The sequence below is a fragment of the Corylus avellana genome, chromosome ca7 (assembly GCF_901000735.1).
Source record: "Corylus avellana chromosome ca7, CavTom2PMs-1.0".
In the NCBI taxonomy this organism is placed as follows: domain Eukaryota; kingdom Viridiplantae; phylum Streptophyta; class Magnoliopsida; order Fagales; family Betulaceae; genus Corylus; species Corylus avellana.
Window position 1 is genome coordinate 23,564,146 of NC_081547.1, and position 20,441 is coordinate 23,584,586.

General features: G+C 37.1%; 3 protein-coding genes across 4 annotated transcripts; all 3 read right to left on the bottom strand.

Annotated features, from left to right (window-relative positions):
• Positions 1-707: 707 nt before the first annotated feature.
• On the bottom strand, positions 708-3,639 carry LOC132188749 (glyoxylate/hydroxypyruvate reductase HPR3-like). Its single transcript, XM_059603284.1, has 3 exons — positions 3,051-3,639; positions 1,847-2,391; positions 708-1,507 (listed from the first exon to the last, which is right to left on the bottom strand). Exons 1-2 carry the CDS (start codon positions 3,540-3,542, stop codon positions 1,867-1,869), a joined length of 1,017 nt encoding a protein of 338 aa, XP_059459267.1. The 5' UTR covers positions 3,543-3,639; the 3' UTR covers positions 708-1,507; positions 1,847-1,866.
• Positions 3,640-4,869: 1,230 nt separating this feature from the next.
• LOC132186913 (glyoxylate/hydroxypyruvate reductase HPR3-like) lies at positions 4,870-7,676 on the bottom strand. The gene is made up of 2 exons (XM_059601031.1): positions 7,089-7,676; positions 4,870-5,669 (listed from the first exon to the last, which is right to left on the bottom strand). Exons 1-2 carry the CDS (start codon positions 7,560-7,562, stop codon positions 5,145-5,147), a joined length of 999 nt encoding a protein of 332 aa, XP_059457014.1. The 5' UTR covers positions 7,563-7,676; the 3' UTR covers positions 4,870-5,144.
• Positions 7,677-9,513: 1,837 nt separating this feature from the next.
• On the bottom strand, positions 9,514-18,099 carry LOC132186365 (UTP:RNA uridylyltransferase 1). 2 transcript variants are annotated; one of them, XM_059600300.1, is made up of 7 exons: positions 16,771-18,099; positions 16,036-16,404; positions 13,452-13,675; positions 13,110-13,173; positions 11,156-11,352; positions 10,020-10,278; positions 9,514-9,874 (listed from the first exon to the last, which is right to left on the bottom strand). In XM_059600300.1, exons 1-6 carry the CDS (start codon positions 18,007-18,009, stop codon positions 10,068-10,070), a joined length of 2,304 nt encoding a protein of 767 aa, XP_059456283.1. In that variant the 5' UTR covers positions 18,010-18,099; the 3' UTR covers positions 9,514-9,874; positions 10,020-10,067. The 2 variants fall into 2 exon arrangements, with proteins under 2 accessions (XP_059456283.1, XP_059456281.1); XM_059600298.1 differs by having other exon boundaries at positions 9,514-10,278.
• Between the last annotated feature and the right edge of the window lie 2,342 nt (positions 18,100-20,441).

Below are 20,441 nucleotides of genomic sequence, written 5' to 3' on the forward strand. Positions count from 1 at the left end.
CAGTTGTGCCTTGGAGTGAAGGACAAACAAAACATGCTTATAAACACAATTCATATGGATAATCTGAATACTTGGCCTACGTCGAACTTACTACCTTATTCGACCTAAAAGTGTTGAATGTCTTCCCTCCATTCAACTTAAAGGGTTGAGTATACCATTTAGCTCAACTAGACTCTTTTGATTAACCCCATACAAATTGGGCTTGCCGAGCGTAACACCCGGCTCAACCTTGGGCTTCGTTGATTAACTCCATACAGATTGGACTTGTTGAGCATAACACCCCGTTCAACCTTAGACATCAACATCTTGAGTGTACTATCCACACTCAAACTTAGGATTTGAAGGTATAATCCCCGTTCAAAATTGGCATCGCCTTGGGTGTACATTCATATTGAAAACTTTATATCTTTGAAAACTATCATTAAAAACTTACTTTGTAAAGATCAAGTTACAGATATCTTCACTAAACCATTGTCAATGACCTCGTTTTGCTCAACTTCGGGACAAGTCCTCTAACCTTGAGCTTGAAGGGGCGTGTTAGAGATAATGATCAAGTCAATCCAACCCAAATAGCATGCTGCAGATATAGATCAGACTAATCACTCAAAACAAAATTGTGATAGACTACAAGCTAAGCACAAAACATAATCTGCTGCATTGGATAAGGAGTGTATAGTTATAGTTCTTTTCAACTTCAACAAGAACGATAAGCGCATGTAATAAATATTCTTATAAATAGAACAGCCTCCACCATATGGTGGTAAGATAGCCGTAGCATTTACTATCTAGTAGTAAAATCTTACACATAGTACTACCAAAATGAAAAATATTAAAAATAATTTAAACAGTTTGCTAGAAGTAGCACACGCTAAATTTGCCACTCTACAGAAACAAATAAGATTGGAAGAGCCTACCAAAGTAGCTTATGACCAGAGCTTGTGTAATGAGATAAACAATTGAAACATGCGGATTATGCAGAAGAAACTGGATTCCACAAATGGGATTCCACAAATGGAGAAAGTACGGGTTTATTTGAGAAGAAAGCCTTGGAATTCTGAATCACGAGTTCATACAGAGCCTTGAAACATTCCGCCATAAAAGACAGCTCTTTGGAGACAGCACAACACCCAAACCAGCAATTCCAATCTCTCATTGCACAAAACACCAAACAAATTCCTTCTCGACAGATATAGCCCAAAATACCGAGTTGACTAGGCTTCATTCCTTCCCCATTGCTGGAAACACTTCGTTGTAAAACATCTTCTATAGCCCAGCTACTCTGTTCGAATAATTTTTTATGGAGGCACACTGCTAATTGTGCAGTTTGTGAACCCTTGCTGAATTGTAATATATAGCTAATATCTAAGAGCAGTTTTCCTCAGTACTTCATTCGCCTATTAAACACGACCAGAACTTGTACTGCATGCTCCTAATCTTAGAAATACAATAGCTCATAATCTTTTTCTTAAACATTGACTTCTTAATTCAGTACACCAATCCCAATATCCTGCATCCAGTGAAAAAAGCAGCAATCACCAAAGGGATCAAGCAAACTTGCAATTTAGGCTCCATTTTGCAACATGTTTTTGCATTAATCAGGATGCGCAAGAAAGACAGCAAAAATGTGAACTATAATAGCCACTGATTTTGTAAAAAAAATTTCCACTAAATATGAGGTTATATGAAAATTATACCCAATGAGAAAAATTTAGAGTCCCAATGAAGATCTATGTTCAGAGCATGTACAATGAGTTATAAAACTGAACCAATACACACATCCTGAAAATCACTTCCACAAAACTAGAGCCTTAGTCATAATGTTTCACAGAAAGATTAAGAAACGTACCTGCAAATTAAATCCATTACTCATTCCTCCATGACTGGAGAGAGCAAAGGTTTGTTTGAAAAGAAAGCTTCCAAATTTTCAATCATTATATCACGCAAAGCCTGAAAAGATTCTGGCGTAAAGACAGCCATGTGCGGCGCCATGACAACATTGTCTAATGCAAAGAGCTCTTTAGGAACATTAGGCTCATTCTCAAACACATCCAAGCCGGCACCTCCAATCTCTCCTACCGCCAAACACTGCACCATTTCCTTCTCATGAATAATAGGTCCACGTCCAATATTGACAATGACTCCTTCCTTCCCCAATGCCAATAACACTTCCCGATTAATCATGTGCCGGGTTTGCTCAGTCAATCCACAACATATAATAAGGGCATCGCTATTAGCTGCAAGTTCACAGACATTTGCATAGAAAGGGTATGACACAAATTCCTTCCTCTTCCTCGAGTTGTATGAGATGCTGCAACCAAAGGCCTCAAGCCTTTTTGCCACTTGGGAGCCAATTCTTCCCAATCCAACAATCCCAATTCGCTTGCCTCCTAACTGTAATTACCCGTCATCACAAGAGGATAGAATAGAATTTATTCATCTCACAGAAAATAAATAAGAGAAAGCACTAATTTTTCTTTTGAAAGTCCCTTCTATCATAATGCCATTTTACACCCTTCAATAGAAATTTGACACATCAAGTAAAAATACCAAATACAATAGAGATGAAAACATGTATCCTTAATTCAAATCAATATCATGGACTTTTCCATTCATTCTAACGCAACATCCAACACCCACAACCGAACTCTTCACCGAACTCGGAGCCCTCGACACTAGAGTCTCTAAAACCAACCAAGACATGGGTATTTTGTCTATCAGGTATTTTGTTAAGAGAAGGAAAATTATTTGGTGTGAAAAATTATTTGGTGCGAAGGGTTATATTATTTTTTTAGTGTTTCAAGTTTAGGTGTGTGCTTCCTATTCAAGATTGCAAAACACCAAATTTACACCAGGTCAAGTTATTCTCGAAACGTTTTCTTTCTTTGGGTCAGTGTAAAATAAAAGCACCATAATATAGAATCATAAACATAAATAGATGCATTCAATTGCAAGTTGATTCATTGAACATCATAAGCATCAAATCGAACATTAGAAATCGCAAGAGAAAATTGAGGAAAATATATGAGAGATTTAAGTTTAGAGAAGAAGACCTTAGACCCAAGTGGGTAGTCCCCCTTAGCAGCCCAAAGGCCTTGCCTCACATACCGATCAGCAGCCGAAACCTTCCTCAGCACATCAATCAACAGCCCCACCGCCATGTCCGCAACATCCTCGGAGAACACATCTCCAGCATTGGCTACAAGGATTCCAAGCTTCCGGCACTCGGCCAAGTCGATGTGGTTGAGGCCGGCGCTGGTGGTGACAATGAGCTCGAGCGACGGGACCAGCCGTAGAATTTCAGCGTTGATGCGAGGGCCGGTGCCGGAGCATAGCACGGCCCGGACTGAGCGTGCATGGGTGGCCAAGAATTGGTCTATAGGGAGTGGAGACTCCGTCGCTTTGAGAAATCGGAACTTTTTCGAGAAATCGTCCCCGAAATAGTTGAGGACAGGTGGTGGTTTCAGGACTAGGACTTCAGGGAGATCGGTGGATTGGTTTTCATGTGGGCCATGTGGCGCTTGAGGAGGAGATCTTGCAGCCATTGTTGGTTGGTTAAGCTCAAGGAAGAAAAAAGTGTGGGAATCTCTCTAGCTCCCTCCTCAGGTGAAGCTGACAGAAATTTAGACAGCAACCGAATCCGTAGGAGTAGGACCATATTGCTTTCCAAAAATAATAATTGAAGAATATTGAAATAAGAAAATAATGAATTTTAATTATATAATTAATTTATTAACTGTTATTCAAATTATAAATTAATTTATTAACAAATTCACTAATTTTCTACCTTAAAACTAATAACAAGGAATCTATTATTAGATTACACATGCTTGAAGAAAATGTTGCAAAGAAAAATCAACAAGTGGTTGATTGCTACGTACACTTCCTTCAACTTGGGACCGAATAGTTGAATGGAGGCAGAGGGAATCTTTTGAGTACTTTTTTATAACAATACAAAAAAGAAAGAGAGATACACAGAAACTAAATTAAAGACAAACAACATAACATTATTCATGGAACAACTCATTCCACATCCCTAAAGAAGATCCTTGAGATGGAAGAAGGATACAGAAATGCTGCCATTGGTACCAATTGTAGCGGGTAATGGTAAAAATTTGTGAGTGTCATGAACAACGCCCGAAAGGTTCTTAGTTTTAAACCAGTTATAGAGTAAGCTATAAAGACTAAGAAAAACATCTACAAGTAAATAATGAGGCTCCATCTTGGATTGCGAGACGGATGACAATAAAGTCTGAAGTCCATATCTAAATTTTGAGTTTTTTTTTTTTTTTTTAAAAGGCTTCGCGAAAAAAGAGTTGGAAGAGTAAAGATAAACATCCGTCAAATCTATCCAGAGAAACAAAGGAGAGAAGTAGTGCTTGTAGCTCGCACGCGCAATGGTTTACACACCCTGTAACGAAGGACTTCAATGGAATGAGAAGTAGCTGAAGATGGTGTAAGGGTAATGTAGCTTGTGTGAGTGGAAAGGTTGCGGTAGATCTAAGATCCAAACCCCCCCAAAAAAAATTAAAAGCCGTAGAAACTAAACGGAAAAGGGATAAGAGTAAACAAAGGAGGCAAGGAAAATTTTGTAATGGTGGGTAGTGTGGAGTAGAGAAGATCAAGGAAGAGCTTCCCTCTTCCATGGCTAAGAATGGGAAAATTGTTATGTGGGAGTGTTTTTTTTTTTTTTTGCTTCAGAGAGCTGAGAGCAACTTTCTGAGCACCACTGTTCATCACTGTGGAAATCTTTGATCTATAAGGTATTGACTGTAAATTTTAGGAAAATCAAGTTAGGACTCCCTGTCCTGTCTATAATTTTGATCATTTTAAGATTACAATTTTCAATTTAATAGATTCCATTTCAAGCTCTGTTATGTAGAACAGCTTATTTGCAAGCACACTACAACAAGATTTCCTCAAGTAATTTGTTCAGTATGCATGTATGGCAAATACACTATGCTTAATTTTGCGCCAAGAAATAGAAAGACTTGTTTGAAAAACACTATTTTGCATTCTGCCTGCAGTCCTTCTCCCAGTATACTCGGCTGACGTAGCATGCTCAATAATCCACCCTAATAAGCCAGATCTTCTTCTGAGTATGGTGGGAGAAGGCGCAGAGAGTACAAAATAGCATTTTTCTATTTTCAATCGTTCGTGATCAGAGAAAGTAAGGGCTTATTTGAGAAGAAAGCTTCAAAATTCGCTTTCACATGGTCACACATTGCTGCTAAAGTTTCTGGTGTGTGGACAGCTCTGTGCGGTGACAACACAACATTATCCAACGTGAGAAGCTCTGTGGGAATATTTGGCTCATTCTCGAACACATCCAAACCAGCCCCTCCAAGCTCTTGTTGCAGCAGGCAATGCACCAGCTCCTTCTCATTGATTATAGGCCCCCGTCCTATGTTGATGATCACTCCTTCCTTTCCTAATGCTAGCATAACATCCTTATTAATCATGTGGCGTGTTTGGTCGGTTAAACCACAGCAGACAATCAGTACATCACTGTCTGCTGCGAGCTGAGAAACATTGGAATAATAGGGATATGAAACCAGTGACTTCTTGTTCCTCGAGCTGTACGAGATTCTGCAGCCAAACGCCTCCACCCTTTTTGCCACCTCTTGGCCAATGCTTCCAAACCCAACTATCCCAACTCGCTTGCTCCCCAACTGGAATTTAGAAAAAGAAACATTATGGTAAGTAATTTTAAATGTAACAATTAATATCTATCATGTTGATATTATCATTTTAAGATTAATGGCAAGTGGTCGTGGTGACAAGTGTTGGAGTTGGAGTCGTCTGGTTGAGTGTGTGTCCAGACAGGCTGCTATAGTGTCTGGACAGGAGCCACCGAGAGTAACTAAAAGACAAGCATGTACATACGGGCCTTGAGGGCATCCGGACAGGAGCCACCGAGAGTCTCAAAGTTTGTGCATGTCCAGACAAACCAAAAGAGATGTCCGGACGGGAGCCACCGGAGCATCAAGTTTGAAGCTATGTCCGGACATTGTGTTCATCTATCCGAACGCGCTGGGCAATGGGTTCACTAACCCTAAGCGTGTCCGGACAGCACCAACTTAAAACCCACAATTTCTACTGCTGCCTATTTAAAGTCTCTTTCTAGGACTTTGGAATTATGTTATTTAGAGAGCAAAATACTAAAAGAAAACATAAGAGAGAATTGTGAGGTTTTCTATAGAGGTTGAACAGTTTATTCAACACTCTTGTTCTGTAATCCTCGGGCAACATTCTCTACATAGTAAAATCTGTTGCAATTCTATGTCCGTAGCCCTTAGTGATAAACCACGTAAATCTTGTTGTTTTTGTGTAATTACTTATCTTGATTTTCGGCAATCTTTCGTTCTTTTCATGTCTCATGGGTCTTTGGGCGGGATAGAGTGGTTTTATCCCCAACAACAAGGGTTAGAATCCTCTTGAGAATTATCTATTTTATAGTTCATATTAGATTTTATAAATCCAAGTATATATGTTGTCCAGTCATTTAAAGTTTTAAATCGTGTGGCACCAACACTATATATATATATATTTTTTTATGCCAGGAAACCTTTTTAAGGTAGGGCCCTTCAGACCCACTCTTGCAAAGTAAACCTCGGTCCCGTGCACCGCACCCTCGAAAGTTTCTCTACACAGAACTAATTAAATTGCTGGCTTTTTACAAGGGAGTGTGGTCCCAAGAGATTGTTTACATCTATGAGGTGCTAAACCTTGAACCTTGAAGAGAGCAAACCTTAAAGACCAAAGCCTCCACCACTTGAGCCAACCCCTTGGGGTTCTATATATACAATCGATGTAACAAAACAAAATCTTTACCATAAAATGAATCATCATGTTAAGGATCCTAAATATTTCAAATGGCTTACTTGTAACCTTAACTATGCATACTTATATAAGTTTTGGGTGTACCCTTCCCTTGTAAGCTAGATTTTAATAGCACTTTACCCAAAATTTGTATCATTTGGTATCACATCCAAACATCACGTCTCGGATTTGATTCATAAAGGGCAACCTATGAAATAGAGTCTACTTTCCCTATAAACAGTGAAGATCAAACAGAGATGATTACTTACCTTAGAGCCAAGAGGAAAATCTCCTTCAGAAGGCCAAAGCCCCTTCCTCACATATCTGTCAGCAGCAGAGACTTTCCTCAACACATCAATCATAAGTCCTACCGCCAGATCTGCAACATCTTCTGAGTAAACATCCCCGGCATTGGCTACGGCGATGCCAAGCCTCCGGCACTCCGGCAAGTCAATGTGATTAAGGCCGGCGCTGGTGGTAACCACAAGTTGCAGCGAGGGAAGCAGCCGGAGGATGTTGCCGGTGAGCGGATATCTTCCAGGAGAGAGGAGGGCTTGCACTGAGTGTGCGTGGATGGTCAAGAATTGGTCTAGAGGAAGTGGTGACTCCCATGCTTTCAACAACCGGAAATTCTTCAAGAAATGGTCCCCATAATATCTCATGATCGGCGGTGCTTCAAGGACTAGGATTTGTGGGAGCTCATGCTCATCATGATTTACTGTGTGATTATGATCAGTTGCCATTGATTTTTGAATTTTTGAATTTTTGAATTTTTTTTTTTTTGAAGATGCTGGCTAGGAAAATAGGAGAAAGCCCACATCACATTGTTAATATCTCCATCAGGTTACCCTTTTCAAGGTGAACAACATGTCTTTCGTCTTATCTTATGGAATAAACGTATATCATTTGTTTGCTTTTTCTTTTGGTAATATTCGACAGCTGTTTGGTTGTCCTTTTTATTTTCAATTTCTCTTTTCCCCCTTCTTCAACTTATAGGGAAATGTTAGGTGTTCTTTTAATGTTCTCTCGGTATTCTTTTAATTGTGATGTAACTTTTAAAATCACCAATAGATTAAAAGTTAATAATAATAATCTCAGATTTAACGATAATTTTAATTTTTAAAAACCACATCACAGTTGAAAGAACATCAAAAGAATACTTAACATTTCTCCAAATTATATAATATCTTTTGATCATTACACAATCACACGTGCTGTTGTGGTTCTTAAATTATTCATATTGTCGCTACGGACTCCTGCGGTTATCGTTGAAGTCCATGTTGTGCTGGTAGCATTTCAAGATTGGACCTTTTTTTCCCTTTTTTTTTTTTTTTTTTTGCTATATGACGTGTGTATAGTTGGCAGGTTTGCAAAGTTTATAAGAGTGTACTTTTTTTAGTCAAATTGGCTGCGTTTAATCTAGTGTTCAAAAGCATTTTCGAATGGTCTCTCATTCTTTCTTCCTTCCAAATCAAAAATGGAAAAGATCTCCTCTTGTAACATTTTTGTTTTGTAAATTTGTAAAAATTTAGAACGTTCACATTATGTCCAAATGAAAAACGATAAATAAGAGTGTTTTATTTATCTTTTTCTTACTTTAAAGTTGTGAGCGATGAAAAATCATATATTTGTGGCCGGAGAAAAGTAAGAATTCTTACCAAAGAAAGCTGGGCATGTTTGAAGGAATTTTTGTAATTCCAAGTCCGTGGATATTTTATAGTCCAACTCAAGGTAGACCTAAAACCTAAATCTGGGTCACAGCTGAATAATATTCTATAAGGAATGGATTTTTCTCCATTTTTCCTCTTTATATAATTGCCATACTTTTCATGGTTTCGTATGAGTAATATACGGCATATTTATCATAATGTTGTCAAGCATTTGAGTCATATATTTCATTCACCAAAAGCAGTTTGCAAATGATTTTAACAATTGTGTATATGATTATAACGATGAAGACAAACTACTACTTGCACGGGATAATATGCTTAAGAAGTAAACCTTACTAATAACAAATAGTTGGATGATATATTTGATATGGAAGAAAAATGGGCTACAATATGTGGTCAACGTATGTATGTCGATATGAAAAGCACCCAATACAGTGAGTCCATGAACAATGTGTTGAAGTACTTAAAACCGATATATAATATTTTGCAGTTTTTGGAACGTTACTCTATAGTCTTAAGAGTCGTGGCTGATAAGCAACATCAAGAACTACAATGAGTCAACATAGAGATGTTGAGACATGCTATAAATTTGTACACCCTAGAAGTGTTCCAAATGTTCTAAGATTTATGCACCAAGATGGGCAATTGTACTATTTACCAAGCTAGTAAATCTCATAGCATAACCGAGTACAAAGTTAAATATAGGTAGAACATTCAAAAACACCTGGTTAAATATACGCAGAAAGAATATTCAAATGGTACAACAACAAAATAAAAAAGATAAAGATATTTAGTGTAGAGTATATTTGAATATGAAAGCAAAAAAAAACTTAGGTTCATCCATCCAAAAAGAATTTCTATAAACATATTAAAATGAAAAATAACAAGACCAAGCAAAGTATTTTCTCGTAATAACGTTTTCCATTATTTAAACTTTCAGATTCACCCACATTCAGGAAAATGATTCCGGCAAATGGAAGAATATAAAAAAGCAAAACTTGAGAAATCGTTTCAGGTCACCATGGAGCTCAAACTGCAGCTATTTCACTATAGGCAACAAATGGCCCCTGTCAATAAAATGGACACCACAAATACAATGCTTATTCCTTACACACACACACACACACACACCAAAATAAAAATAAAAAATATTTCCTGGATATCATCCTTCCAGGAAACTTTTTTTTATCTGATTTTTAATCAAATCCAGAGATTGATAAGTTTCAAACATATAAGTAGTTTAAAGTTCCAATTCAGCACCCTCCATCCCCCTCTCCCCAAAACTCCACACAGGACATGCATGTTGCCAGCACGGAAAAGAGAAAGCCCCTCACCTCCCGCAAGGGGGAAAAGAAGTTACAGTAGTCCACTGAAATACCTCTGATCTGAAATGAAAGATCCAGATCAGAGGTCTACAGAACCAAAGTTTTTTACACTTTTGGACATTTGAATAAAAACCTAGAAGACTAAATACATTCTATGGACAAAATGCCATAACCAAAAGGAGGAAGATGGGACAAGACTGGTTACCTTGACCATAATTACATCTACATTCTGCTCAAACAAGCAATCAACACGTCAACTATGAACGTAGGGTTCAAAGAGCTTCACACAAGGATTTGGATCATACTGCATAATGTCGGCTGCACGTTCAAACTCCTCCCTCAGAACTTTTATGCTGTACTTATCCACCACTCGGCCCAGGTCATGAGATACCTCAAATGGATCCTCTATGCATATTAGATGACGATCGTTCCCAATTCTCCTTGTCCAGTCTTTTGTTTGCTTGCTGAACATATTAACAGAGTGAAGGACATTTGGTTAGTCACAGGAACAGCCCCAACTAAAGTTTCAATTTCAATGAAATCAGACATGTTTTAGATTCAACCAAATTAGACAACTATTTAACAAGCCATTTCAAAACTTTCAGGCTCTGAAAACCTAGCAGTTACCTCCTTTACTATCACCCCATCAACAAAATAACATTTTTTCTTTTGATAAGTAATAATGCATTAAATAACGCAGAGGGGGCGCAACCCAAGTACACAGGGAGTATACAAGAGAGCGACTAAGAAACAAAATAACATTAACAGGACAAATAACATTAATGCCAATAACTGAAAAATAATACCGTTACCTAATTATGTAAACAGATTATCCAAACCCAATTTTTCAATGTTGAACAGTGGCTATTAAAGCAATCAATGATATATATTATTGTAATGCTATATACCACATTTTTATCCTACAACATTGACGTGTCATTCCCCAACTAACCCTTGGATTTTTTTTTTTTTTTTTTAACGAGGACTGGTCCAACTGTTTGTTAGAACTAACACATCAATATTTTTGAGATAATTGTAAGATAAAAATGTAATTTCTAGAATTAGTCATTATAAAAACGCACCAACAGCATATGTATGAATCAGACCTTCAACATGTAAGAAAGACCTCAAGGATAAGAATTAGGGGCAACAATCTGGCAACAGCTTTTGGTAAAATGGCAGACGTATACATGTTCTGATTCTTGTTTATGAGGACAGAAGCCACAGTATTAATAATTATTAAACTTTCCATAATCATTCCTCTTCTATATTTCTGATAAGTAAATTCACATATTTGAGTAAACCAGAATTCTAACAAAGCCACCATAGTTTACATCCAACCTGATTATGCTTCCTGTACGGACAGATATAACAGAATTTGCATAATCATGACGATATGCCCAATAATTGAAAAATGCCCACACCAGCTGGGCAATAGTTTCCTTGTTCCGGGATCCAAAATCACATAATTTTCCAACTTGATCAAAGAAAGCACATTCAATATCATCTACAGTCACAGAGTAAGTAGGCTCCATTTCCTGAAAGTAAATAAACCAAGCAACAAGTTAGAGAATAGGCTGACTAAGCCCATGAGAGAAGGTACTAAGTGAGACAAAGGCAGAACAAACATGTCTAATACTAGAAGTCTATGTACACCAATTTAAGGCCATAGTAAGCCACAACTGAGCAACAACCATGTTCCAAAACCAATTCTTGGTACGATGTTTAATCATATGAAGGCCTAAAATCTAATAGGTAATGTAATACAAAAATTCAAACAAATTATACAGAAGTTTTTGTAGAAAATGATGTGGCAACCACCATTCGCACATAGAAATGCATACGAGAGGAGCTGTTTATTCTCCACCGCATGATGATAAAGCTCCATTTTGTTTTAAAATTTTGTCCAGCAATATTATGTCTAAAGTACTTTTTGTACTTCCTTCAATTCGGGTGGGAAAAAGGGGGCCAAACTCATACAGGGCGAAACATTTCTTTTTCAGAAGGTAAGCCCAAAGGGATATTCTTCATTATATGCAAGTAACAGACCACCAACATATATGTTTGATTGTACAGAACACAGTAGTTTGAATCAATAAGGTTTACACGTTTCAGCCTTTTAATGACATCATCCTTTCTAATTTGCCTCATCATACTAAAGCAATTTATTTGTTGCTGTTATATTATCAATTGTCCAAAAAGCTTAAACTGATAAGAAATTGTGAATTTAATTATTCAATTAAAATTCTAGCACTACCCTCAGGATATAATTTTCCTCCAAACTAGGTTGAAGGAAATCTAATCCATAAAAATGACATGTGTCCATTTGCATATGAGATGCACATGCATTTTTAAATAACATGTGAAAATCACATGTTTCTTTAATAAATTTTCTTCTTCGTGTATGAGCTCAAACTCCCCCTCAATAAATGAGGCCAAACACGTGGAATATTTAACTGGAACTATGAGTAAATTGTGAGTCAAGGTTCAAACTCAAGACCTTTACTCTAATAACATGTTAAATAACCAATAATCCTAAAAGAATAAGCTAATAAGAAATAATGAATTTAATCATTTAATTAATATTATAATAGTTGCTATGCAATCAAAGTATTCTTTTTTGCATTAAAGTTGAATCCTCAACCTATGAGGTCAAGTATCTTGACCAGGGAGCAAAAAAATAATAAGGAATAACATACTAATTAAAAATCAAATCAGGAGTTTACCAAATGATCAAGAACAACTTTAGGTACATCCTAAATGGAAACCCAAAAAGTACTTATAGAATGACAAAGAAAGTTCGCAAAGAATGTTTGCTTCTTGGTGGAATGTTGGCAGCACTCGGAGCACTGTAGTATGGAAGACGGTTCCTTCATGCCTTTTGTAGTGTCTATAGAGAGAAATGAATGATAGGTGTTTTGAGAACTACGAGAAGACTTTGGAGGAGTTGATATCTTTGAATACTTTGTATCTTTGGACAATTGTTTATGTTGCTCCTTTAGTGATTAGTTATAACAATTTTTTTGTTCTTTTTGCCCTTACTTCCTAGGTGGCTTCTCTTGTATACTTCCCATGTACTTGAGGGCACCTTATGCTTTAAATGATATTTCGATTAATTATAAAAAATAAAAATAAAATTAAAAAGCATCATTTTATGTTTGTTATTTTGGTAATTGGTAACACATTATCATACACTTTTACAACATACACCGCAAGACAATAGAAGCATGTTAGTAAGAAAATGTGGGATGACAGATGCCTTCCATGCTTGCAACAGAACCAGATTAACACACACCTGTAAGCAAGGCAGGATAGCGGGCCTGCGTTGCTGTAAGAAATGTATGCACATTATGACATACCTGAAAAGAAAATAGCAGTAGTTAAAAAAGATTGTAATGAAGGGCACACAAAAAAAAAGATAGGAAAAGGCACATCTTCATCATAGGCATGTTTATGAACTGTGACTTTGAAAAAAAAAAAACAATTGATTGTGAAGATTGCACCAAATAGGTAAGTTATGGTGATTCTATTTTTATTCACAAGGGTCAAGCAGTCTCATTATACCATCACTGGCAAATGTTGCTCAATTTGTAAGTGTTAAGTTTCAGAATACAAGTAAATCTTATGCCTAACTTACGCATAGCTAGACAGGGTTCCTTGGTAAGTTTCATTGACTCCTCTTGACTTGGCCCAATGTTTCACAATAAAGGCCAACTGTCGTAATCTCGCATCTATTTGAGCGTAGTCTCGAAGAAGCTTAGTATTTATGACAGCCAAAACATTGTTAATGCATATGTCACAAGAAATTCCAGTCACTGGATCCATAAGCTTTACTATGGGGACCCTAGCACGTGTCAGCGCCTGTAAACAAAACTTAAATCAAGAACCCATAAACAAATTTGCTTTAAATTCAAAACGAATGAAATAATGATGTACTATACATGAACCTATGAATGTGATTTCACAAGCCGCCCTACATGAGGCAAAACTTTGGTTGACACTCTTATAGTATGCTTTTCTAGAGCATTTTCTACTTCATAACCTCATGCAAGAGTAAATGTCCAAGTACGACTTTAACAGGCAAAGCCTTAAAAGAACAGATTTAGATGGAAAGGCCCATGCAGAAGAAGAAGAATATTTTTAAGGAAATAACATAAAATAATCTGCAAAACTTATCACTACTTGATTTAAGGGCTTACGATCTGAAATCACTCAAAGAGGAACATGAATGTTATTTTGGAGATGCAACAGGAGATAGGAATCCAACAACTTAACAATTTTGCAGAATAAATAAGAAAATTAGAAAATGATTGACAAGCATTAATTAATCACTTTTTTGGTGAGTCAAAGTCCATATGTTAGAATGCAGCCTGCATATTTATAACAAGGTGTTAATGTCTAATAGGTTAATCCAAAAACAAAAACTTCAAAAATTAGAAGAAAATGCAACTGTTACCTAGCTCAAAGGCCCCCAGAACGTGGTATTCTATTAAAACCCCAGTATGGAACAGATTCCTAATTTATGAAAGCAGAACCTTCCACATTTCATGCAATTCCACCCCTTCAACAACCTATGGTAGTCAATGCATTCAGAGTTCACTGATCATCTAGCGCATCAACATAACCAATAAGCTCCCCATGCAAGATCTAAAGCTCCCACATTAGGACAAACTGTGTTCATCACGATATGACAAAAAAATATACAAACCCTTATTGGCGTTTCCATAGTTGGCCTTGGCAATTAAGAGTTATCTTGAGAATATAGAAACTTCTTTAATACATATAAGCCACATTTGGCACTGTATAGAGGCTGGATTGGATAAAGATATCCATATCCAATGTTTGGCATGTCATTTCAGACTGGATATAACAATTACTTTGGATATTTTTATACTCCATATGGGGTATATAACATTAAAATGGGGGAGGTGGCATTATTCCATACCACCAATAGGGATAACATGGGTTTCTTGTCAGTTTGTCTTAAAACTGCAATTTATCACCTTGCCCATCAATGCCAACGGTCTCAAGATTACCACATGCCATTTAATCTTGCCATCGGCAACATATTTCCAGCCACTCATCAATGCCCAACTATCACCCACTTAAGCTTATCAGCAACATTAAGCATCAATTTTTTATTTATTTTTATTAATTATCCTTGCCACCACCACAGATCTCTTAACATCGACGACAACCAGCCAACTATAAATAAATAAAGTTTCCTATATTTAATCCAATCCAGGTATGTTCCAAACTTGGGGTAGGATACTCTTTATCCAACCCATTGCAATAAAATACAATCCAGCTCTTTATAACCACGTGCCAAACATGGACATAATTTATATAACCTGACGGACTATACAAAAAAATAGAGCAGAAGGAATTTGGTCACATGCTACGAAAGGCCAATTATGTTTAAAGCATCACATAGTGTATCAAATAGCAAGTGTTTTATCATCCCTCCCCATAGGCATTCCCTCAAGCTTCTGCTAGTAGGCCTTCAACGACCTTTTAATTGCATCACAATATCTAACTCCTGGCCGGAATATATTAGCATACTGGTCTTCGGACTATCACACAGAAAATCCAGTTCCCAAGAAGCAGCAGCAGTTGGCAAAAAAAAGGGGAAAAAAAAATAAGGGGCATCCAAGAGAATTTAAGAGTATAGGCATGCAAGAAAGTCCACAACTAGCAAATGTGCCAGGGGAGGCGCAGCTCACATGGCTAATAAACTCAACTGAAAAAAATATATATGAAAGAAAGAAAAGACTTAATCTATTTCGCACCATTTGCTTTTATACAATCCACCATGAACTATGAAGTTGATGGGCCAAACATTCATGGAGTTAAAACCCAAAGCAGCAATAAGACTGAATTGCTGGGCTGAAATCTACACTTCTAATATAATAAAACAACAAAAATTCACTACTTACATTTATGTTCCCCTCAACAACAAAATGGACCATGAAAATATGGCACGTTAATTTGAGTTAAGAAGGTGACATTCAATTCAGATTCTTCTGCCATGCCCGATGGTCATTTTTCATCATCTAACTTAAGAATCAAGGCCAATGTAAGCAAACTACTTAATCTAAGGGTCTAAACTGAAATACAAATGCAACATCAAATACAGTGCTAAACACACTGCAAACAGTTTCAATTAAGTAAACTTTAAGAGTGTCTACTGTTTGATTATCAGAAAGAGCAATCTGATATACCTGCACGTTTTGGAGATTATCTGACTGCAAAATATCCGCCAACCTTAATAAAATCTCAGACTTGTTAATATCCCCATCCTCAATTGCAAGACAAACATCGATATCACTTCTAGAAACTCCAAAAGAGCTTGCACATGATCCATAAAGATAGAGCCGAGCTTTAGGCCATTCTTTGCAAACTAATCTCTCCAATAATGCTAACAATTGTTTCTGTTGCGCCTTCTCTTCTTCTGCAGGTACTAGGGACTCGTAAATTGCAAGAAAAGGTGCATTTAATCTGTGTATGTCACTTCGACATTGCATCTTTATTTTTAACGTCCTCATCCTTTGGCTAAGCAGCCGTTGCCCTCTGCTATCTGACCTTACATCCTGATGATAACAAATACAAGTGAATCCCACATTTAAACCGTTTGTTTCTTAATTAACTTTCCACAGAAAATTTAATCTTCCAACGCTAATAATAACTTCAACCTCTATTCCATTAAAAAATATGTCCCTTGAGAATACACAATGATTGACATTTTTTCACTAACAACGGCCAACTAGCACCTGAAAGTATATGAACGCTAAAAGTTGAAAACCTTAAGTATTCATAGATCATGTTTATATCATAGATCTCTATTCAAATATCAGTTCCTTCGGGATCAAAATTTATTTGTAAATTTCAAATATTTTAAGCCTATTTAACACATCATATAAGAATAGAAAGAAACAGAAGCAACAAAAATAATCAACCTTCTCACGAGAAGTGCGATGTTGGCTTGCGCCATTCTTGCCATCAGATTCATCCTCAAGCAACAATGAATCGACAAGCTGTTCGCCAATATCATTTAGTTCATTACTTCCATCCTCCTTGAACTTGTTTCGACCCTGAAAACTATTGCCATCACCAAATTCATCAATCTCACTATGCAAATTTGATATGGACTCATCGATATCCAAAGCCGACACCGAAGGAAGGTTACTCCCTGCTGGCATCCCCCGGCGATCAAGCTGTCCACTGAGCCTCAGCTCACCTGACTTTTCACCTTCCATTGATAATCTCCTCAGTCTCTCATCCTCAGCATCCGAGGAAACATCGCTACTACCAAATTCAAGATAATATGCCTTTTGCTTATCCACATTGTGCTCTAACCCCCTCCTCATATTCCCAGAATCCCAATTCCCTTTTCCCCTAGGCTTGCTCGGAAACCCCGGGGGTGGACTAGACCGATAGTTCCCACTGTGGTACTTCTTTCCCAACTCACCCCCTCGTCGCTCTTGCTCTCGAGAATCATAATTCGCACGCCGGAAAGCATTTGAATTTGGATTCGAATTCGAATTCGAATTCGAATTCACCCGCGGCTCGAATTGCCAATTCCTATCCAACCCATTATAGCTTCTGGTACCCAAACCCGCTTCGCCCTCCTTCTGAGTATCGAACTTCGTAGTATCCAAAGAATTCTGAGAAATAACATTTGACAAAACCTCAGGGCTCCGAATTTCGCTAGCGAAAGAACCGAACTTGAGCTTCGGCTCATGATGCGTCTGCTGCACAGTAAACTTGTCGATTCTACTGTTGTCTCTGGCGTCAATCCCAGGAAACCCTACTTTCCTGGAATCGTCGCCGAAGAGAATGTGATTTGGTGGAATTTGATTGCCTGGATACTGATTCCGAGGAGGAGGGAAAGGGTTTTGCGGAAACCCTAGGAAGTTTGAAGGGAAAGGTTGAGGAGGAGAGAGCGAGTGGGGCCAAGGAGGCAGAGGGAAAGGAAGATCGGGGCCGTTGGAATTGAACGACCATGGTGGTGGCGCGAAGGGAAGGGTGGGGCCAACAGCTGCAACGGCGGGATCAACGGTCGGAGATTGTTGTTGTGGCGGAGTTTGGCGCTGTTGGTGGTGGTGCTGCTGCTGCTGCTTGTGGAGCAGAGACAGCAGGAACTCGCCGCCGTTTGTCGCCGGACGAGGCGGAGCGTCACCTCCACCGCCGCTCATAGCGCGTGGCCTTGGGTGAAGTCCAACTATTGAGTGACGAGAGAGGTAGAAAGAGTAATTGGAAGGCTTAACGAGTTCTCTTTTCTGAGTTGGACCATCTGGTTTCCATTGGATTCGAATATTAATTCCTCATTAAAAGGCGTGGAGAATCTCCGGTGTAAATATTCTGATCCCATACTCGGGTGCGAGTGTTCGGATTGCCAACCTTTCTCCGTTACGTACACGATGTTGTGGCAGTTTACGGCCGTTGATTTGGATTACACGATCGTAGAGGGTCCACAGTTAATAGTGGCGGCGCTTTTTTATGTCCGTTCTTTCCTTCATTCCTACGTAATGTTAAAGGTTACGTTTGTTTTCATTTAAATTTTAGAGAAAATTATATTTTACCCCTTTAAAATTTGAAATGATTTACAATTTGATATCTAAAGTTTTAATTTTGACAATTCACTCTCTTAAAGTTTCAAATTTTTGTAATTTAACCAATTGTATTCAAAACTTCCAATATTTCCCCTAATTTTTTATTTTTTTATGTTTTATAAAAAAATAAAATAAATAAACAAAAAATCGAGGTGGCTAGCCATCTGGCCATTTTTACACTTCCAAATTTGTTTTTTTTTTTTAAATAAAAATTATGGGCAATATAAAAATTTTGGGATAATATTGGTCGAATTGCAAAAATTTAAAACTTTGGGGAATGGATTACCAAAATTGAAACTTTGGAGGTCGAATTGCAAATCGCCCTAAACTTTGAGGGGTAAAATGTAATTTTTCCTAAATTTTATTATCCTCCTCTTATTTAATTTATAAAATAATAATAATAATAATTATTCTACTCAAAAAAAAAAAATTTAATTAATTATTAACTTTGTAGGATTTACAAATTCAATAATTAATTTTTAAAATAGTTAGATTGAACTTTGATCTTGGAACACATGGAAATCGTATTTGGACTAATAGGTTTAGGCTTCAAAATGTGGTATTCTTACGTAGAGGCTAGAGCCCAAGAGCCTCAGAACGTAGTGACTATTATATTCTGAATTAAATTTTGTATGTTAATATGTTTTGAGGGGTTTTTTTTTTTAAAAAAAAAAAATGTTCTTACATAAGGGTAAAAGTTGGTTTTATGTTTTTAAAAATGTTTTGTGCTTAAATTATTTGTTAATTTATTTTTAGAAGAAAAAAAACAAAAGCCAAAGAGGCAGTCAAGCGATAATTCAATTACATTTGTCATTTAGGTTCCGTTTGATTTGCGGAATAGGTATTCCAGTAGGAAAATAAATAGGTATTACTATGAATAGAAGAGGTTGGAATTGAATAATTATTCCAATTCTTTAGTTTGATAGCAACACACATTTCATAATTGGAATTGAACCGAAATTACTAAAAAGCCCATATAATTTCTAATTTGTTCAAAACTTAAAAAATAAAAATAAAAAATTGTGGGTGGCTGGCCACCCAAAGCAGGAACTAGGAGTGGCCTAGCCACCCCTGATTCCATCCGGGGTGGCCGCAACCACCCCCGAAGTCCTTTGGGCCCCTAGTTCCTGTGGTGGGCGGCCAGTCACCCACAAGGGTTTTTTTTTAATTATTTTTAAAGTTGGAGAGAAAATTTTAAAATATATATATATATATATAGTTTTTTGGAAAACTTTAGACATTCTCTTAAGAATATCTATTCCTCTCATTTTTTTTAGATAAATGGTTATTCCTATGCAAAGGGATTAGTGATTCCCATGGGAACAACTATTCATAGGAATAGACACTTACCAAACAAAATAATGACTATTTCATATGAATAACTATTTCATTACAAGGATCTATTCCGCAAACCAAACGGGCCCTAAAAGTTATACTATAGGATAGGAGGGTTTATACAACGGCACTGATGGAATTATATGGAACGATGGGAGGTATTTTAGGCATTCAGTAAAATATGATTTAATCAAATGAAGAATTAAAGCAAAAGAAGATAAGCGAGCATATCTACATGGTTAAATCACTATTTGTCATAAAAACTTAAGCCTATAGGAAAAATAAATTTAATCAATTAACGTGGAATCAGAGCAAAGGTCCTGAGTTTAAAACTTGTCTTAGTCATTCACCCCTAATTTAAATTAAATATTCTAGGTGTTAGGCTCCACTTTATTAAAAATGGAGTTTACGCCCACATGTGAGGTGAAGTATTAAAGTATTTAATTAAATGATTAAATTTACCTCTTCTTATAAGCTTAAACTTTTAGGACAAATGGTCATTTAACGGCACCTCTCAATCGGTCCCTCTAATGGAGGCTCTAGTGGGATTCAATCCATCAATAACAACCAAAGCACAACTCCTCCAAAGACGATGTCGGTTGTCCATCGTAATTGCAAGGTCCTAGCGGTGGCATGAGCAATTAGAGTAGTGGAGCTAGGTGGACGCTAGGAGGAGGACC